This window comes from Neopsephotus bourkii, unplaced genomic scaffold (assembly GCF_033783945.1).
Source record: "Neopsephotus bourkii isolate Nb327-2 ecotype Australia unplaced genomic scaffold, CSIRO-AGI_Nbou_v1 NB_1383, whole genome shotgun sequence".
Lineage (NCBI taxonomy): Eukaryota > Metazoa > Chordata > Aves > Psittaciformes > Psittacidae > Neopsephotus > Neopsephotus bourkii.
In genome coordinates, this window is record NW_026901862.1 from 258,122 (window position 1) to 279,213 (window position 21,092).

Genomic DNA, 21,092 nt, shown 5'->3' on the forward strand with positions numbered 1-21,092 from the left:
TGCTTGTGGCTTTCTTCTACATGCCTTAGGAGCACTTCCTATTCCACAACCACTTCCTATCTCTTGTCTAGAAGTTGTGTGTAGCCTTTTTTTTCTTTTTTATCCTTCTTTCCCTCCTTGTAAATAATTTGTTTCCCCCCCACCTTTTTTTTTTTTTTTTTGCTGTTGTTGTTCTACAATAGAAAAGAACAATGAAGATCTGTCTAACATCCTAACTGTGTCCTCTTGAGAGGGAAAAAGGCTGGTCTGAAGTTACGTGGACTTTGGAAGTGACCTTAATAGTTTAGGTGACTGGTTAGAAGACGAAATTGCATGCCTGATTGGAAGGGGAAAACAAATCTTGCTGTATCTCTCTCTCAAGGGTGGAATGGGGAGAGATTTTATTTTCTTTGCGGAAAATGTAAAAGAGAAGGCTGAAGTAAATTTTTTTACTGGAAATAAAGTCTAGTACTGAGTGTAGTTGTACTATAGCTTCTTTCTACTTGCCAGTACTAAATTTACAAAGAGCAAAGATTGTTAATCATCTTCGTGTGTTTTAATCCCATTTCAAAGATTATGGTTTAAATATGTGAGGTAGAGTTTATAGTCTTAGTGGGAAATTGGCAACAGTGTTAAGGTATGACAGGCACAGCAGCTAGAGGACTTGTATGTTAGAACTAGCTATACTGAGATTGTTTCTTAGTTGTTGCTAACTTAAATGACACTTCTAAAATGTGAAGTGCCAGCCTGCTGAGGTTTTCAACATCTTGTTCTGCAGTTCTCTTAAATTGACAGGCTGTTTACTGAGGCAGCATTGCCTGCTTTGCCAAAACACTGATGAATCTCTGCATAACGCTACTGGGGTGGTAAATTTGAATGTGTTAATGGCCACCCAAATTTGAAATTTAACAGCAAGAGAATTACTACAGACTACTGCATAAATGTTTAACTCTAAAAGATCTGCGGTGTGTAGTATTGATCATTTATTTGAATGGGTTATATGTTCTTCATATTTCTAAGTCTTTTAGCAGTGTATTGTTCTTTGTCCTTTGTGCATGCAAATTGATTTGTCAAGAGAGAATTGCCATTAGTAGACATGTAAAATTCCTTGGCAAACTACAACAGAGATTTCAGTACTCTAGCTGCTTAAGAATATAATCAGAGAATACTTAAGAAAGTTTTCTAATATAAGTAATTCTTAATTGGTTTTTAAAAAAGCCTTAGTAATGCTCTCCTTTTCAACTAAAAACTCATTTTAAGCTTGGATTTGAGCAGTGCTTTCAATAGCTGTGAGCAGATTGCTTAGTGGTCATTGTTTTTATGACATAGCTAGGTCTTAAAAAACAACCTAAGCAACAAAATAAAAAATAATACCCCCCCCCCCCCCCAACCTAAACAAACATACCCTGGAAGAATATTCTCTTCAAATATTACCTACCAGTAATGTTTTTTAGAAATGCTGTTTAAACTTCTTATGGACATCTAGTAATTTTTCTGTACTTCGTTTTATGTTGGAATATTTTCTAAGAAGGGAGGCACTGGCTTAAAAACAGACCAGCTTCAGACTTAGACAGTTCTCGCTTTACTATATAGGAAGTTTTTAAAAGCAAACTGCACTAGCAAAATGGGGGTTTATAAATAATATAGTTTTTAGAAATTACATTCTGCTGTCTTTCAGTGGAGACTAGGCTCTCTGAGAGCCTAATGATATCTCTGAAGACACAGACGTTGAGTTGTGTTGGGCAGAGTAAATATAAGTTGTATTTTCAGAAATTGCTATGCATTTCTAGTGGTACTAAGTTTGACTTCAGAATTTGAGTGTGTATTTAGAGGCTCTTGTCTTGTGAAATAGTGTACAGATCCAGTTGTAATTGTGTGGGAGTTTGTGAATCCTTAAGGAAATATTTTGTTAGAAGTCCATTTTGCCCCTGAAGATATCCAGATCTGAAGGAAAGCTTAAATACAGGAGGATTTTTGTAGTCTTCATAAAGTTTACTTACAGATCTTGAATTATTTAATCTACAGGAACTTACTCTGATGCTATATTGTTGTTTAGTCTGCTGTTACCTAAAAGATTCTTGAATTCCAAGTCCTGAAATGAGCAATTTGCTTTTCCAGGATCTCTTAATCTGTGTATCTCTTACGTTTCCTGGTCGTTCCTGTCCCCCGCTCCTTTCTTTTGTTTTGATTGTAATGATGCTCACCCAAAAGTTTGCTCCCAGGGAAGAAGAACTGTACTAAGCTGTGTTTTGGTAACAGTTTTCCTTGGCTAGGCCTGAGAGGCAGGGCAGTAGAAAACTGAGGCTGCTGAATGTTTTCTCTGATCAAAGAACAGCCTGCAGATTTTCCTTCATGTAGCTCTGTATTGCTGTCTGCGCTGTTCTCCTAGGAATGCCACACTTTCAAATTTCATTTCCTGTATAACAATGTGATACAGAAGTTCACATTTCTACAGAAAACTATTATAACATTATTCTACCATATATGTAACATAACTGTATGTACCATAACATACATATAACTACCATAACATTATTCATGTTATGGTAGTTTTCTGCCTTAATACAGATTGATTTTACTCTTCATGTTCCAGTTGATATTTTACCTTTATTCTGACTTTCACCATAGGTGTTGTTTGATTTTAAACATGTTAAATTTTCAGGGTGAAATATTGTACATTTTCTTTTCCATACTATTTAAAAAAATGATTTGGGGTTTTGTGGATTTTTCAGGGAAATCCTTGGCGTGTGTGTGTGTTTCTTTTTTTTTTGTGTGTGTGTGTGTGTGTGTGTGTGTGTGTGTGGTTTTTTTGTTGTTTGAATCATAGAATTGTTTGTTACTTGCTTAGATATTTTTTTTTTTTGTTTTTTTACTTTGCTGACATAATGTTTGGCAGGATGGAGTTTTCAAGATGAATCTTTCTCCAGATGGAACTCTTCTGGCAGCTATTCATTTCTCAGGAAAATTGACGATCTGGTCTATTCCATCTCTCAGACAACAAGGAGAATGGGACCAAACTGATCAGGTAAGAAGGATTTAGATACATGTGGTATGTATCTTAATCCTCTGAGTATTTACTAGGAGATGAGAGTGGTTCAGATGACTGGAAAGATAGTATGGAGGTAAAGCAGTGAACTTCATATGTTCTGAGGCTTATATTTACTTTGACCGTTCAGGAAAAAATTTAAAAAAAGGCTGAAAAATTTGACTATAGGAAAGACCTAAGTCAATAAATACTTGTAGATATAATGGTATTTTGCCATCCGAGCACCACTGGTGTGCTCTTTTTGATCTGACTGCAAAAGTGAGACTTGGAAACATGGGTGTGGTATTGTGTAGCTTAAGTTTTGGTTCTTAGAGGTCAGGTAAGCAGTCAGATCTTGTTAAGCTATATTGACTGTGAAACTCTTCCAGACTTGGATGAATTTTCTTCACAGCAGCCTGTGCTAAGTTTTGGATTTGTGATGAAAACATCGTTGATAACACACCTGTGTTTTAGCTGCTGCTCAGTAGTGTTTACACAGCTTCAAGGCTTTCTGTTCCTCACTGGTGTCCCCCAGATGAGAAGTTTGAGGGTGCACAATGGCCTTGTAGGGCGCACAGCCTGGACAGCTGACCTCAGGTGACAGAAGGGATATTCCCTCCCATGTAACATGATGATCAGCAATAAAAACAGAGGAGGTGGAGGTTTTGAGTGGGTAGTCATGGCTCAGAGACTGTTTTGGCATTGTTCTCCTTGTGGGAGATGATGAATGATTACCTTTGCATCACTTGTTTTTATTTATTTATTTTTTTAAATCTGTCTTTCCACTGCTTATTAAACTGTCTTTGTCTTGACTGATGACTGTTCTTGCTTTCACTCTCCTTACAATGTCCCACTGGGGAGAGGAGCAAGTGAACAGCTGGGTGGTGCTTAGCTTCTGGCTGACTTCAGCCTATTGCAGAAATGTAGTTCCAGGCTTCTGTAGAAAAGTACTTTTGAAAGAACCCAAACAATCAAAACTTCTGCTCCAGTGTTGGCAAAAGTGTTGTGAATGTACGTGTGTGTAGGTATGCGTATCTATCTATACTTGTAATTTAAATGTACACTTCATTTTTTGTGAGGATACAGGTTTTGCTCAAGGATGCTTAATGGTGAATTGTTATATTTTTTTTCTTTGCCTATAACAATAATGAATATGTATTTTTAAGCAGCTTTCAGGAATTTATCACTTAGTGGGGGTGGTGTAAAGGAGTATTTAGTGTTTTGACTGTTTTTCACTTGTAGGTGAAACTAGTGTCCAAGCATAATGGATATTTTCATTATGTGAGTGATTTCTACTTAATTGCCACACAATCCTATTTATTAAATTAAAGTGGCCTCATTTGCTTTTAATTAGCAGACCCTTTCTACTAAGAAATTAAGTCTGAAAATCACCTTCTTCTTGACCCAAACCTGCTTTGGTTGACTGTGCTGTGTAATCTACCTGTACTTCCATTTTATTGCAGTTAGGGGCGGGATTACTGTCATTTGTATTTGTGTAGTTCCCATGTATTCTGTTATTACTAAAGTTTTAAAAACAACAGAGCAACAGGTTACTAATTCTAAATGTTGCAGTGCATCATGAAATAATGCTGCTTCTCTTTCTGCAGTAGTCTTGAGAGGGGCTTCATAATTATGAAAATAACCATAGTAAATACTTACAGCATTGTACTAGACTTACAGTCAGGAACACTACACAGAGCAAACAAGAGAGCTGTTTTGGTATTACTCATTTATATGCTTGCAGTCCTGCATACAGACATACAAAGAAGTGCTTGATGAGCTTCTGATTGCTGGAGAGCCTTATTTCAGAAATCTTTAGAGTGTGATTACTAGGACAGGTCTGATTGTACTCTTGTTTTCTAATATGGTCTTTTAAAAATCCAGAAGTCTATTTTGGTATGATTTTTATTTTCTTTAGTTGGACTGTCTGGAGGAAGGCCCAATGTTACTACAGCAACTGTACATTTTATTTTCAGGAAAAAATTGATTTTATGGGGAGTATTTTCATTGAAAAATGAGTGGATCAGCAATAGAATAAATAAACAGATTGCCTGTATGACAAAGATTTACTTGCATATAATTTTTCTTTTTGTTTCACACTTTTTAAATTATTTTTCTTTTAGCCAGGTTATGATGAACTTAACCCAGACTGGAGACTCTCTAGTGAAAAAAGAAAGAAAATAAAAGGTATGTGGTACAGATCATCATTATTTTATACCACTGTGTAGTTAAAAATATTTATACAAATATATAAACACATAAAATGGCTTAATTAAATCTCATTCAGAATAGAGGCCACAATTGTATGTGTGATTTGAATTTGTAGAATAACTGCTACTGCTAAACCTAGGACACACAGCATAGCTAAATCAGTATCACAATAGGTTTTTTAAAATCTCTTCTTAAGAATACTTTTGTAGCCATAGCCGTATCTTATAGCCGTAAATAAGATGATATTTCAGTTAGTACAGGACCTCATTTATTATTAATCATATGATTAGGACTCTCTATAATGCTGAACATTCAGCAGACATCTGAGCGTGTGTCAGAAGCCACTACATCATTGTATTGCAGGTAACATTGGTTGACAGTCTAAAACCTAAACTGACCTTTTTCTTTCTATGAGTGTCTAAGAAATCTTGAAGGTTAACATAATTTAAAGATCCTAGTTTAAAATTCTAAAACAAAAGGGTTTGTTTCATGTGACTGGAGTTATGTCATGTCAGTCTCTGTCTTTTCCCAGAATTCAGGTTATTGTGTGCAGTCATTTACCACCTGGTTATTGCACAGCTATTCCAGGAGTGCAGAGATAAATAGCTATTCTATGATCCATTCACCACTGCTTCTGTACATCTATATTCTTGAAAGATCCCTGTTTATTTTTACTATTGGTGATTCTGTCTTTGGCTTATTTCATCTCACCTTGATGGGTAGGCTGCTGACTAAGCACTCAAGTGCTTAACAGAAAAAGCGATAAGCGTATCTGTTTCTCAGGGGTGTTTGGGGAAAGATTGCTCTCATCAGAGAGGTAGGAAATTACACTGTAGTGGACAAATTGAACTAACTCTGGTGAACATTCTGTCCCAACAGTTACCCTAATCAGGACAGCCTTAGAAATGACACTGCTTCCATCCTCAGTTTGTTTGTTTTGTTGCTTTAATCTTCTTAAATAGCCTCATCTTGTAGCCTGTTTCAGGAGCCTTCCTCATAGCTGTCACTTTTCCTCAAAAGTAGCACAGCATTTTATGACTTTCATCAGTATTACGTTTGTTGCCAGGGAGACTGGGTCAAGGATAGCCTGGGAAGTACTGAAGCAGATCTTTATCAACTGTCTCAAACTTGTCCTATTTTGTGCAAGTAAATCAGTTTACTGTGAATTTTGCCAAATAATATTAAAAAATAACTACATTCACAATTGTGTAGGGTTTTTTAATTTTTTTCTCCTTATCAGCTTTATTTAATGCAGAACTGATTTAGTAAAATATAATTGATCTAAAATATAAACTTAAAGAATCAAGAATGCACATACAATAATCAATGCTTACGAAATTAGGTTATCAGATGAAATCTCTTACTAACTGAAGTAACTTCTGATTAACTATCTGGTTCTTTAAGTTATCTTTCTTTGTATGATTAATTCTTATTTATGTGTTTGTTTATTTCAGATAAAGAATCCTATTACCCACTGATAGATGTCAATTGGTGGGCAGACAGTTGTGTCATTTTGGCTCGCTGCTCTGGTGCACTGACTGTGTCATCAGTCAAGACATTAAGAAACTTGTTAGGAAAGTCATGTGAATGGTTTGAGAGTTCTCCTCAGGTCACTTCAGCTCACGATGGAGGATTTCTAAGTCTGGAGGTGAGGAATGTGCACAGATAGATACTGTTTTGGAATGTAGTAGAACAGTTTGCTTTTGTATATGTAATACTAAGGGTGTTGTGTGTGTGGTGTGGTTAAAAAGAAGTTATTACTAATAGAAAAGGTGATTCTGTTTTGGAATGTAGTAGAACAGTTTGCTTTTGTATATGTAATACTAAGGGTGTTGTGTGTGTGGTGTGGTTAAAAATAAGTTATTACTAATAGAAAAAGTGATTCTGTTTCCTCATGTCTAGGTAAGAATTGCAGGGAAATTCTGAACTTGCTGCAATTTAACTGCCTTGATGAAAACTTGATTGTCAAATAACTTCTGGAGAGTAGAAGCAAAACTCCTAGAAGGCAGAGTCTGACTGAGAGGAATCTTGCTGCAGGAAACAGTTTATGTCAACAGTTTTAACTGCTTTGTGTGCTACTGCATTTGAAGGACACTGCAGGCATCCCTCTCCATTTTGAAACAGATGCTTCTTATCCAGGGAGTGTATTTAAAAGAAATGAGGAAGTAATTTCAATTAAGACAAAAGCCATGTAAGAGATAATTTTTGTTGTTATTGTTATCTTTAGTAGGATTCCAGGAGTGAGTAGAACATAACAAATTTAACTGGGAATTTTGTGTGAAACAAAGAAAACTACTCTTCCCTAAGGCTTACTCTGAAATAGTTCTTAAACATCTTAAATGAAAGTTTAAAATAATATTTATTACAATATGTCAGTAAGTACCAAAGCTGCTTGTATGTTTTTGAAAAGCTTCATTATTCTGGAAATAAGATAAGCCAGTAATTGGTATATTACAGCCTAAGGATGTAGTCTGAGATTGCATTTGCATTGAACAGAAAACCTTGCTTTGAATAGCTAAGATTTGAAAAAAACTGCTGTATGCCGTAGTAAGGTGTGTAATAGAGGACAAAGATGCCTCCATAGTTCTGTCCTCTCTGGGGTGGTGTATGACATTTAGTGTAATAGTGGGTTACTATTAAGAAACCTTCACTCTTCAGTAGGTGAGGGATGAGGCCTCAGATCTAGGAGACAGATGCAATCAGGTTTTGTAGACCATGTCAAGCAAGCTGAGAAATAAAGAATTTAAAGAAGGAGAGAAAAGGTGTTGATTCTGAAATCTGAAGTACTGGAGGTGAAATTGTACTCAATTCTCACCAAACTAGCTGAGGTGTACTAGGTGGATGCTTCATATTCTATTTTGTTTGCAGTGTGAGGTAAAACTTGCTCCGAAAAGATTAGGCTTGGAGAACAGGCCAGGCGATGAAGATGAAGGAGAATATGACTCTGACTCAGATGCTGAAACTTCTGCCAAGGACAGATACTTCAGCTACCTAAAGCAAGGCCTGTACTTTGTGACAGAAATGGAACGATTTGCTCCTCCACGGAAACGTCCGCGTACTATTACAAAGAATTTCCGCCTTGTCAGTTTGAGATCCACAACTCCAGAGGAGCTCTACCAGAGAAAAGTAAGTTTAGAAGGAAAGCTCACAGCTCTTAATCAGCTTTATTTAGGAAAAAAATTCTTGTTTTTCTTTTAATTCTTGCTATATTAACAAGGACTTAGGCACAGAATTCTAAGGGTGTCTTAGTTGACAGCGTTCCATGTTACCTGATTGAAGAGATCATGATTTAAAACTAACATTTTAATAATTCAAATGAGATGATGTTTGCAGGTCATGGACGAGACATTGTGCATCCTTAGCTTGACCAAACTGGGAAGTGTACTTGTGTAAGTGTTTACAGATTATAAAAGGCCTGGCAGATATATTGAAGGAAATCAGTTTAGCTTGTTACTAGCCAGGGAATGGGTTAACTTATACTCTGATGTTAATGTAGTTTACCTGCATGGTTTTTATTCAGGCTATATACAAATTAGGCCTGTGATTCAGTTTTACTGAACAGATATGTTTTAATTCTTAAGATTACTCTTGGTACTTAAGAGGACTTTGTCTTGTCCATTTCAATAGTTCTGATGGTAAAGCAGCCAACTATATAGCTGTTGGAGTTTCCAGGGAGTGCTGATGTCATAGTGGATACCTAAATGACATCTTCCTTTTTTGAGGAAAAATCTCTGATTTTGTAGATATGTCCATCAGATACCACTGTTACTCATCTGTATTTTGAGCCGTTCTCTTTCCTACCTGCTTAATTTTACCTGCATTAATTATCCCTCTACCTGCTTCAGTACACAGAATTAACATTTTATTGTTTAGGATGGAGATCAGATTACTTTCATGTGTTTGCTTTTTAGATTGATAATGAAGAATATGGGGAAGCTTTGTCTTTGGCTCAAGCATATGGGCTTGATTCTGATCTTGTGTATCAAAGACAGTGGAGGAAGTCGACTGTTAATGTTGCTTCAATTCAAGACTACTTGGTGGGTTTGTGTTTTCTGACTTAAATAACTTCCAAGTATTTTAGAAAATTAAACGAGAATGTGAAGTTGGTATCCGTGGCTATATAGCAAAGTTTGAATATAAGATTTACAGTGAACTCTGCTATCTGCAACTGTAGCTTTTCAGTGAAGTCCAGTGTGGGTTTTTTTTTGGCTTAGGAAAAAGACTTCAAACTTAGCAGGCAAATGTTGTCAAAGCTGCACTATCTAATGTGCTACAGGGTAAAGTCTTTCAAGGGATCATGAGAAAAGCAATCTAATTTTTTTTTTTTCTGTCAAGTTGGATATTATTTGAAAGTCAGAATAGGATTTTTACAAGTAGTCATTCTCCATGTGCTTTGTAGTCTCAACTGAAGATCAGCATATACGACCAATAATGTGTTGTGGTACTGGTGTGTCTTTTCTGTCATAGAATCCTATTGGCATGTGAAGAGGCTGATGCTGAAAATGGTGCTAGCACTATTGTGGAATACACTTGGTTTATAAAAATTGTGTTTTAGTCCCCAAACGTCACATTTAATTTAGTGTAAGGAGTGGTACTAATTAAGGAATTTGAATAATAACATCTGTTCCAGTTACGAAATTTCTGCTAAACCACTTGGCATTTCTGTGCCCTTTTCTGCCACACATACTCTGAGGAAATTATTATTATTTTTTTTTTCATTTTCACCTCTTTTGTTGGTTCACTTTGTTAATCATCAGGTTAACTTGACATCTTCTTGAGTGGAAGAAACACCTTAAATGACTGACAGTCTCCAATTTCATTGCTTTGTGTTGAAGCATGTAACACTGTATTTCTGCTCTTGTTCTTGGACAGAGCAAAATTAAGAAACGTGCGTGGGTTCTTCACGAGTGCTTGGAAAGGGTTCCAGAGAATGTGGATGCTGCTAAGAAGTTGCTTCAGTATGGCTTGAAAGGCACAGACTTGGAGGCTCTTGTGGCCATAGGAAAAGGAGAACATGATGGCAGGTTTGGGAAGAGGTTTTCTTTGTTTGTTTGTTTTCTTTTCTGAGGAGTGGTGTGTATGAAACTTTTTCCTTATATTTGATAATGTTTTTATCAGCCATTAATGAAAATGCTAAGATGCTTTCATGGGATATAAAACTAATGCTTGGAATCAAACTATTTTGAAGATATCCACAGGTACCTATTTTCATTTACCTTTGTAAAAAGTAAAATTACTGTTTATTTTGTACTGCATTTTGTCTTCTATAGACGCCTGTTATTTTCTCCATCATAGAGAACTTCTGTTGTCACTATTTTTCTGTGAGAACCTGATTTTGTTGTCTCTTCTGGAAGATGCAGCTACCCCTACAAATGTGTTTTGTTTTATGATCTAACTGTTGTAATGAACTTCTGTGGTTCAAGTGAGGAGGGGAACAAAAGAAAACACAGTAGGTTGGTGAGGAAACACATGCAGAGACAGTTCTATTCAGTATTCAGTTCCTGGTGGTAGAAATAGATGACCGCACAAAGAACAACCTCTTCCATTTCCGTTGTATCCTGTAGAGGTGCTGCTCATCCTGGTGCTACCTGTGGAATTTTGAAACTTCTGGCAACCATCATAGCTGTGTGGTTGGTGGTTTGTTTTTGTTTGTTGTTTCTTTGTTTGTTGTTTGTTTGGGTTTTTTGTGGGGGAAGATAATACTTGTGATGAGTGTCTGCTGCTTTACAGCAACAAAACTTGGTTTTATCTTTTTAAATGTTGATTACATTGGTTTTGTCTTCCAGATTTATCTTACTGGGGCAGGTGGACACTGAAGTTCCCTATGAAGACTTTCTGTCACCAGATGAAGAAATGGATGCTAGAAAGGAAAAAGAGGCCAAGAAGTGTCAAGAACTGCTATCATCAGTAAACTTTTCAAAGTAAATGTAATTTTAGGCCATGTTTTATTCAGTTATAGGTTTATTCTAACTACACAGTTGCAAGAGTGCAATTACTCTCATGTATGTTATTCCTAATAAGAATAACAGGTGGCTGAGCTGCAGGAAGCTATTAATAGGCTAGAAGATTTCAGGGTAGCTGAGAGGAAGCACGAAAGCTTGCTCCCTGCCCAAACTGTGCAGAGTCCTCAAGCTTCCCCTGTAGCTCATGGAGGAAAGAAGGAGGTTGTTAACCCTCGAAGCTGGGAATTGGTGACAAAAAAAAACCAACAAAAAAAGGAGGAAAAGGACAAATTAAAAGCAAGGGACGTCCTCCTAAACCTGTTGTCCCCACACAGAACCGCTTTGCTGTCCTGCAGGGGCTCATGGGGAAACACACTCCTGGCATAAACAGCCGGCTGGTGCACTGGTAAAGATCTCTACTGGTGCTGCCAGGAAAAAGTGGCGGGTCGTAGTAGTAGGGGATTCTACTTTGAAAGGGACAGAAGCACTCGTCTGTCAGCCTGACCCGGTCTCAAGGGAGGTGTGTTGCCTACCAGGGGCACGGATCAGGGGTGTGGCAGAGAGGCTGCCTGCTCTGGTAAGCCCCATGGACTATTACCCGTTTCTGGTGATACATGTGGGTGCTAGGGATATAGAGAGTAGTAGCCTGGGGAACATAAAGAAGGACTACAGAGCCCTGGGAGAGGTGGTTAAGGGCTCTGGATATCAGACAGTCTTTTTGTCTGTTCTCCAGGATACAGGGGAGGACCTAAAAAAAGCTAGGAGGATTAGCCAGGTTAATAAATGGTTAGAAGGGTGGTGTCACAGTCAGGGGTTTAGGTGTCTTGAACATGGGACCCAAGTTTGTAGGCGAGGTTTAGCAGGGGCTGGTGGAGCTGGTCAGATAAAGAAGGGGAAGAGCAGTTTTGGTAGGAGGCTTGCCAGACTGGTCAAGGAGGCTTTAAACTAGATGTGTTGGGGGAGGGAGGCATCATCCCATCCCAACACACCCAGTCAGTTGCCAGCACCTATAATAAATGCTCGGAGCAATGCAGAGATATTCCAGCTGCTCCAGCCAATGAGCCGGCTTCATTTGGAGCTCGGCTCAGGTGCCTCTATACACATGCCTGTAGCATGGGGAACAAACAAGAGGAATTACAGATGTGTGCTCGTCTATGGGGGTATGATATTATAGGCATCACAGAAACATGGTGTGATGGCTCCTATGACTGGATTGTTGGAATGGAAGATTACAGACTCTTTAGAAAAGACAGGCCTGCCAGGTGCGGAGGGGGAGTTGCCCTTTATGTTAGAGATAGGCTGGAGAGTATGGAACTCTGTCTGGGGACTGGTGAGCAGTTAACAGAGAGTTTGTGGGTTAGGGTTAAAGGGAAAACAAATATGGGAGACATTACTGTGGGGATCTGTTATAGACCGCCTGATCAAGAGGAATCTGCGGATGAAGCACTCTATAGGCAGATAGGAAAATCCTCATGCTCACAGGCCCTCGTTCTCATGGGTGACTTCAACCACCCTGACATCTGTTGGAGGGACAGTACGGCCCGGCACAAGCAATCCAGGAGGTTCCTCAATTGTGTGGAAGACAACTTTCTTCTGCAAGTAATAGAGGAACCGACAAGGAGAGGTGCCATGCTTGACCTTGTGCTCACCAACAGGGAAGGGCTCATTGGAAATGTGGCACTGCAGGGCAGCCTTGGATGCAGCGACCATGAGATGGTTGAATTTGAGATCCTTAGGACAGTGAGAAGAGCGTGCAGCAAGCTCACTGCCCTAGACTTCAAAAGAGCAGACTTTGACCTCTTCAGGAGCCTGCTTAGTAAGGTTCCATGGGATATAGCCCTAGAGGGCAGGGGGGCTCAAGACTCTTGGTTGGTCTTCAAGGATCACCTGCTACAAGCTCAGGAGTGTTGCATCCCAACCAGAAGGAAGTGCAGCAGGAGGGCCAGGAGACCTCCTTGCATGGATAAGGAGCTGCTGAGGAAAATTCAAATGAAAAAAGAGTTTTATAGAAAGTGGAAGCAAGGACAGGCGGCCTGGGAAGAGTACAGGGATGTTGTCTGGGAAGCTAGGGACCAGGTTAGGAAAGCTAAGGCCCAGTCAGAATTAAACTTGGCTAAGGATATTAAGGATAACAAGAAGGGATTCTACAGGTACATAGCAAATAAAAAAAAACAGATTAGGGAGAATGTAGGCCCCCTCAGGAAGCTCTCGGGTGAACTAGCTACACAGGATTTGGAGAAGGCTGAGGTTCTGAATGACTTCTTTGCGTCGGTCTTCTCTAGCAAAGGCTCTGACCGCACCACCATCTTGGAAAGCAGACGCAGGGACTGTGAGAATGGAGACCTTGGGCCCAGTGTAGGAGAGGATCTGGTTCGAGACCATCTTAAAAATCTGAATGTGCACAAGTCCATGGGTCCTGATGAAATCCATCCGCGGTTCCTGAAGGAGCTGGCAAATGAAGTTGCTAAGCCGCTGGCCATCATATTTGAAAAATCATGGCAGTCAGGTGAAGTTCCCGACGACTGGAAAAAGGGAAATATAACCCCCATTTTCAAGAAGGGGAGAATGGAGGACCCGGGCAATTACAGACCAGTCAGTCTCACCTCTGTGCTTGGCAAAATCTTACATCAGATTCTCCTGGAAGGCATGCTAAGGCACATGAAAAACAACAAGGTGCTTGGTGACAGCCAGCATGGCTTCATTCAGGGGAAATCCTGCCTGACCAATTTCGTGGCCTTTTATGATGGGTCTACAGAACTGATGGACAGCGGTAGAGCAGTTGATGTCATCTACCTGGATTTGTGTAAAGCATTCGACACTGTCCCATACGACATCCTTGTCTCTAAATTGGAGACACATCAATTTGATGAATGGACCACTCTGTTGATAAAGAACTGGCTGGATGGCCGCACACAAAGAGTTGTGGTCAATGCCTCAATGTCCAGCTGGAGACCAGTAACGAGTGTCCCTCAGGGATCGGTGTTGGGACCGGTCTTGTTTAACATCTTTGTCGCTGACACGGACAGTGGGATTGAGTGCGCCCTCAGTAAGTTTGCCGATGACACCAAGCTGTGTGGTTCGGTTGATACGCTGGAGGGAAGGAATGCCATTCACAGGGACCTTGACACGCTTGAGAGGTGGGCTGATGCCAACCTTTTGAAGTTTAACCATGACAAGTGCAAGGTCCTACACCTGGGTCGGGGTGATCATAGACACAGCAACAGGCTGGGCAGAGAAGAGATTCAGAGCAGCCCTGCGGAGAAGGACTTGGGGGGGCTAGTCGATGAGAAAATGAACATGAGCCGGCAGTGTGCGCTTGCAGCCCAGAAAGCCAACTGTATCCTGGGCTGCATCAAAAGGAGTGTGACTAGCAGGTCAAAGGTGATCCTGCCCCTTTATTCTGCTCTCGTGGGACCTCACTTGGAGTATTGTGTGCAGTTCTGGTGTCCTCAACATAAAAAGGACATGGATCTGTTGGAACAAGTCCAGAGGAGGGCCACGAGAATGATCAGGGGACTGGAGCACCTCCCATATGAAGATTGGCTGAGAAAGCTGGGGCTGTTCAGCCTGGAGAAGAGAAGGCTGCGTGGAGACCTCATAGCAACCTTCCAGTATCTGAAGGGGGCATATAGGGATGCTGGGGAGGCACTCTTCATTAGGGACTGTAGTGGTAGGACAAGGTGTAATGGGTTAAAACTTAAACAGAGGAAGTTTAGATTGGATATAAGGAGGAAATTCTTTCCTGTTAGGGTGGTGAGGCACTGGAATAGGTTGCCCAGGGAGGTTCTGAATGTTCCATCCCTGGCAGTGTTCAAGGCCAGGTTGGACGAGACCTTGGGTGATATGGTTTAGAGCGAGGTATCCCTGCCCGTGGCAGGGGGGTTGGAACTTGATGATCTTGAGGTCCTTTCCAACTCTAACTATTCTATGATTCTATGATTCTAAAGTGATTTAAATTTTAATAGGCATTGTATTGTGTCAGAGTTTTTGGCTTACTTAATTTCTTAATGCATTCCAGTGCACAAGTCATTAAAAGTCATTAAAATATGTAACTGTTGTCTTCACTCGCCCATGATGTACAGTATCGATTGCAAGCCTGAAAATTTCTGTTTTGAACACAGGCTGACACTGGAACAAAAAGAACTCTGCCGTAGCAGGCTAAAGCTCTTAACTTACCTTGATCGCCTTGAAACCTACAAGGTGAGGAAACTTGGTAACTACCTACAGTTCTTTTGATTTCTCATTCCACAGGTAGTCCTGTAACTTCTTTATCACATCATCACTTTTTGTTATGTATTGTAGCATTAAAGTTTATACTTTCCTTGAAATGCTGTGATAAAAGTAAGCTGTTTCTTGTTCAAGCTGCCATGTTTCTCCTGCTTTATTGTTGCAAATGCTGGCTTTTAGTGTTGAGAGGTATAATTTGGCAGAGGCCTTCTTTGGGCATCCTGTATTGGTGGGATGTTAAGTTATGTAACAGCATGGGATGTGGAGTTGGTGCAGGATTGCTGTTATTTTCCTCTGCCAGTCTAATTAGCAAGTTCTGTTCAGGTTTTCTAACGAATCCTGTTCTTCATGAGCTTACTGAAGTGAAAGTTTTTGGAATGTTAGACTGTATTTTACTTAGTTTTTTAACTTTGCAGTTGGCACGAGTCACATATGACTTTAGTACATCTCTTTATAACTTATGTTGTGTAAACCCTAATTAAAATAAGGCAGAGAATTGGCCTAGCTTATCAATCAAAAATGTTTATTTTTTATACCTAAACAAATAAAACCCAACAGCATGCTTTTCTATGTATATCTCATACTTATCCTAAAATACAGGAACATGTAGGCTTTTTGATGCTTTTGTAAGTCTTGTGTTGAACTCAGTCTTTTATAATCCTTTCTATCATTTTTTTTTTTTTTTCTTTTCTTAAGGAAATCCTTGGAGGGCCTCATGCAGCTGAGCAGCACTATGATGCTGAATTCTTCAAGAAGTTCAGAAATCAGAATATTGTACTTTCAGCAAGAACTTATGCTCGGGTATTAATATTTATTTTGATAGACTGTAATTTTGTTTTGGTATTGATTTCTGCATTTCAGTGCATTTTTCCCCATGAATTTGGTTGAGTCTCAGTGGGAGTTTAAGAGGTAGGAGGTATATTTGTTTGATTGTAAATAAATATATTCAGTGACACTGAAATAATTTTCTTTATTGCTAAAGAGAATTTTAAAATTAAATATTTGTTGCATGACTTAAGCTTATATTTCTTGCGCTTTTCAGTCTAAATCAGTCTTAAGCTAGTTCTGCAATTTAATGTTTTGCCTTTTAGGAAAGTAATGTCAGAGCCCTGGAAATTCTGTTCACTTTTCATGGATCAGCTTTACTTCCACACAGACAGTCAATTCTCTCCAATTTTCCAGAGACTACTTCACCACATGAATATGCTTTCTTGTTACCTGAAGCTTGGTAAGGATGCATCAATAGATACCCAGAAAGATATTTAGGTTGTTGATCCTTGTATTATTTTTCATATATGGCAATTTGCTATTAGTTATTATCTGGAATAAAAAAAGCAGCTTTGTTTATGTATTCTTGACCAGGCTTCATTTTTTGCTTTACTTTGTTCCACTCAGAGCAGCTTTGAGGTCTCTTTTGGTTATTGTCAGGAAACTGTGGACTTTAAATGTTATTGCGTCCATTACACATGAGGGAAGCATGGCCTTTTCTGACCTGAAACTGCCCACATTTTCACAGGTGTAAGCCCAAGTGTAATTGGTTTGCAATGACAGGCAACATTAGGAAATGAATATTAGAAGTGTTTAGCTTCCTGGAAGCAGTTATATTTTTCTGCATTTTTTTTGAAATGTGAAGATTTTGAAGTTTAGCAGTCAGTAACTTCAGAATCATCAATCTTTTTCTTACCGTTTCTTACACATTTTGGTAAGATAGAATCATGAAAAGCTTTATACTTTCCTACTCTTTCATTTCAGCATAAATTGTTAGGTTACTCTCGATTTCATATGCATTTTCATAGGAGAGTCTTCCTTGAACATCGTAATAATGTTCTGTGTATTAATTAGAATATTTTCTTTTGCTTCTAGAGTGTTTCTTTCAACCACTTCAATTATGAAATTAGTTTTGAAGTGTATTGTTCAGTACCTATAAAGAATTGGGCAGATTTCATTATTTAATATTTTACAGGAGGACTTTGAACCCTTACTTCAGAGTGATAATTTTTGAAGTAGCTAATAGAATTTTTTTTTTTGTAGTCTTCCAGAATTATAGTTAAGCTTTATACTTCAAAGTTTCAGTAGTCCCATTTGGATAGTTCTGCATGTAAAAGAGGGGGTTTTAATTCATCAGGGTATTCCCTTGAAATTTTTCCTAGCTTATAGTACTTAAAACTTTTGTCCTTTCTGAGTAGAAGTTTGTCTTTATTTCATGATACCCAGTACTTACCAGTGCCCATTCTGTCATGTTGGTTGTATTAGCAAAACAGTTATGTAGTTATGGTGTGAAAACACTTGTTTTAATCCTTAAGGTAACAATTAGGACAATGAAGAGAAATCAGTGTTTATAAAACTGGTAAAATATATTTCAACTTCAATTTTATAAGATTTGTAATGTGAGAGGGAGAGAAGGATCATCTTAAATTTGGTTGTGATATTTTATTGGTGTTCATAAATAGGTTCTCTTTCTTTCTGAAAGGCTGTTTGTTCATGGTTTTGGTTTTTCATTTTGTTGTGGTTGGTTGGTTGGTTTAAGAAACTGACTTATGTGCCAAGCAGCAAAATGACAGAACATTTCACCAATGATCTAGTAGTAAAGATGTGAAGTTATGGGTTAAGAACTTAATTTTGTCTGCTGTTGAAAAATGGATATATATAGTTTGAGTCTTTCTTCCTGCGGTAGACAGAACTTTTCAGTGCTATGACCAGATTCACAGCTTGCAGAACAGTTAATACTGTATATCTTTGAAATGTTTGTCTTTGGGCAGCTACAAAATGGGGATGAGACCAAATCCCATATACTCAGATAACATATACTCATATATTTGATCTAAACTTTTCCTAAAACTGTTTCCCTGTTACAAAACTGCTAACTGTACTTACAGGATTGCTACAGTCCCTAAAATTGTCTTATTAATAGAATTAAACATGTATTGATCATACACCTGTTAATGAGAATACTATACTAATGAAGTAGACTTAAGCTGTACAAAGTCACGTTTTCTTATGATCTTAACAAGTTATTTTTTGTTGGCTTTTTTTTTTTTTTAATGGGATGAGTCTCCCCTCCTCGTCCCCCGTCCAAGTAGCTTCAGCTTTTAGCAGTTCTTGTTTCACGTTAATGAAAATGAATCTGTGTGAATCAAAGAGAATTGAAATTCTTGGTCATTTTAAGTGCCTTTATTTGGCCTTTAGTTATAGCATTTATTTTTTGTATGGATTATTAGTATGAACAGAATTATTAGCATTCTGTAGTTACATAGTTGTTATGAAATCCAGTTTAAAAGACTGTGATATTTAGCTTTCTTCTCTACAGAACACAGTATGTAGTCATAACTTGTCTTAAAATAACTGATGGAACAAGGTTATGGTACAACTTAAAAAACTATTTTATTCCCCCATAATAATAAAAAATTGCAAGTACTCACTGTAATAATCTTGCAAGCAAAAGAAGAACATTGCAGAAATATAAACACCAATGTTTTAATACGTAGGAAAAATGTAGGTGGTATTACCACTTAGTGTCTTTTCAGCTTATGAAGGTCGTAATTTACAGGGGTCTTGTGATAAGGGGTGAGAATGACTCAATCTGTCTTTATGAACTTTGACACTAGACAAATCTTATAAAGGTTTCTGAGTCAGGAAATGAATCAGTCTGGTCTTCCTTTTTAAATTTCACACTGTTATAGCTAGGAAGTAGGGTCCATGCTGCGTATCAGAAGGATTTTCTAGTTTCAGCAAAAGAGAGAGATCTCTCCTGTGATTTCTTTTAAACTTTTATTTTGTTTTTTTCCTGAAAATTCAAGGCCATAATTGTCTATAACATTAGATTCTAGTAGGGTGATTTGCTACTGTGGTCCATGTGGTAAAGATCACTAACGGGGACCATCTGCTTAATAGTGCCTATGTTAAAAGTACAGTCTGCACTAGTGGCCTTGCTTAAAGACTGCCTTGTTCATGCCTTGTTGATGGTGGCTTTGCTGCTTGGCTTCCTGCAGCTCAGACCTCTTGATAGGCAGTGTGCAGCTCTGGAGGCAGAAAAGATTTTGGTGGAGAAAAAAAAACCAGACTATAGTCTGTATTCTAGGTCTTCATATGTGGCCCTGTGTGTGTAGAATGAAGTAGTGGTGGGAACTGACCATGTGTCTGTGTATATGGAGCACTTTAAATGATAATTGTGTTGGTTTCCAACTGGAGCTTTCTGAGGTGACACCTACCCTTATGGAACTTTACCACAGAACACTGTGTTCTCATAGTTCCCCCATCTATAGGGGAATCTGGCTGAGGAGAGGCTCAAGATTGTATAGCAGGTGCTGCCTTGTCTATACATGGAACAGGTGACAAATTGGCATGTCTAGCTATTGCCAAGGCAAAAGTGTTGGAACAGTTGCTTACTGTACACCACCACCCGCATGAATGCACATGAAAGTGCTGTATTTGAAGAATTTTATTACCTATGTTTTTGTAAATATTGCTTTGTAACTGCCATTACCTTTGGTCTGGAGCCTCCAGTTCAGCTGCAGAGAGTAATTTTGAAGTACCTACTGAGACAAATGTGTGTTTTGCTAGTGCACTGTATAGGCATAAAGCCTTTGTTTTTCTTGTTACTGGCACATGCCATTTCCATTAGGATGGCATTTACAGACCAGTGTCACAAAAATTGTAAGGTCTTATCAGTCAAGGAAGAGTCAGCATAACAAAAAGGGAAGTAAAAGGACTTTCTTTTTTCTGTCTTCTGGGCCAGGTTGTTAGGAAATACATAGATTTTTTTTTTTTTTTTTTCCTATGTCAGCTTGTGAAAAGTGTCAAGCGGTGGATATCCTTTTGTTTCTCAGTTTTGGCACGTGTTTCGTAGCTTAGCATCTTGAGGGGTCACTCTCAGAACTGTTCAGGAGGAGGTTTGTAATGTCTGAGCAGAGGGTTTATGTATATTCATGAGGCTCTTGAAAATGACTGTGAGTTTTATGAGCTCAGCAGCTCCCAGAATTAAGAAGGAATCTGAAATACTGAGGCGCATTGGTGGCTCTGCATGCCTGTTGGCTTCAAATTGGTATTGTGATAGACTTGACGTTACTCAGTAATGTGTTTTTCTAGAGCTGCGATTGTTATGTTTCCTACTTCTTTTCATATTATTTCTTAGCTGCTTTTATAATGATGCCTCCTGACTCTTTGCTGTCTCTCAGTCATTTGGATTAATGCTCCTTCCCAATAATGCATCAGATGCACAGACTTCATCTCTTAAGACAGCTAGAGTGAAGGTGGTAAAAGTTTAGGTATTCAAAGGAGATGATAGCTCTTTCTATTTTAATAGGTACATCTAGTGTTCTTAGTCTTAGTTAAAACTGCTGCCCTTAGGTTTCTTAAAGGTAATCTCGGGGGAAAATAATGCTTTACCACCATTATGAATACATAACCAGAGTATATTGCCTTTTGTTTTAATTTTCTTTCCCTTATAACTACATTCAGCTGCTACATTGTAACATTACCACTCGCATGTTAAACTCACAGATGGTGGGGAAATTCAAATGTATGGCACCCCCAACAGCCCTAAGTCCGCTATATTGCACATTACACTAGTTGGTATGTTAGAGAGATGATTTTAACTACATTTTATATGTTTCTGCTTTTTTATTCCTTAACTTTTCTTTCTCAAGTACTGGTTTTCAGTCATGGCTGAAAGTGAATTTTTACTGGAGAGTGTGGATGTACTCCCATTT

General features: G+C 38.5%; 1 protein-coding gene across 1 annotated transcript in view; it reads left to right on the forward strand.

Moving 5' to 3' along the window:
• The window catches only part of NBAS (NBAS subunit of NRZ tethering complex), a 176,905-nt gene that overhangs the window by 18,768 nt on the left and 137,045 nt on the right, over positions 1-21,092 (forward strand). Inside the window, exons 12-21 of the mRNA XM_061367561.1 lie at positions 2,876-3,004; positions 5,128-5,191; positions 6,670-6,863; positions 8,084-8,341; positions 9,127-9,252; positions 10,088-10,239; positions 11,002-11,136; positions 15,279-15,357; positions 16,081-16,185; positions 16,476-16,612. Of these exons, the coding sequence (XP_061223545.1) occupies positions 2,876-3,004; positions 5,128-5,191; positions 6,670-6,863; positions 8,084-8,341; positions 9,127-9,252; positions 10,088-10,239; positions 11,002-11,136; positions 15,279-15,357; positions 16,081-16,185; positions 16,476-16,612 (1,379 nt within the window). The remainder of the gene's footprint in view (positions 1-2,875; positions 3,005-5,127; positions 5,192-6,669; positions 6,864-8,083; positions 8,342-9,126; positions 9,253-10,087; positions 10,240-11,001; positions 11,137-15,278; positions 15,358-16,080; positions 16,186-16,475; positions 16,613-21,092) is intronic.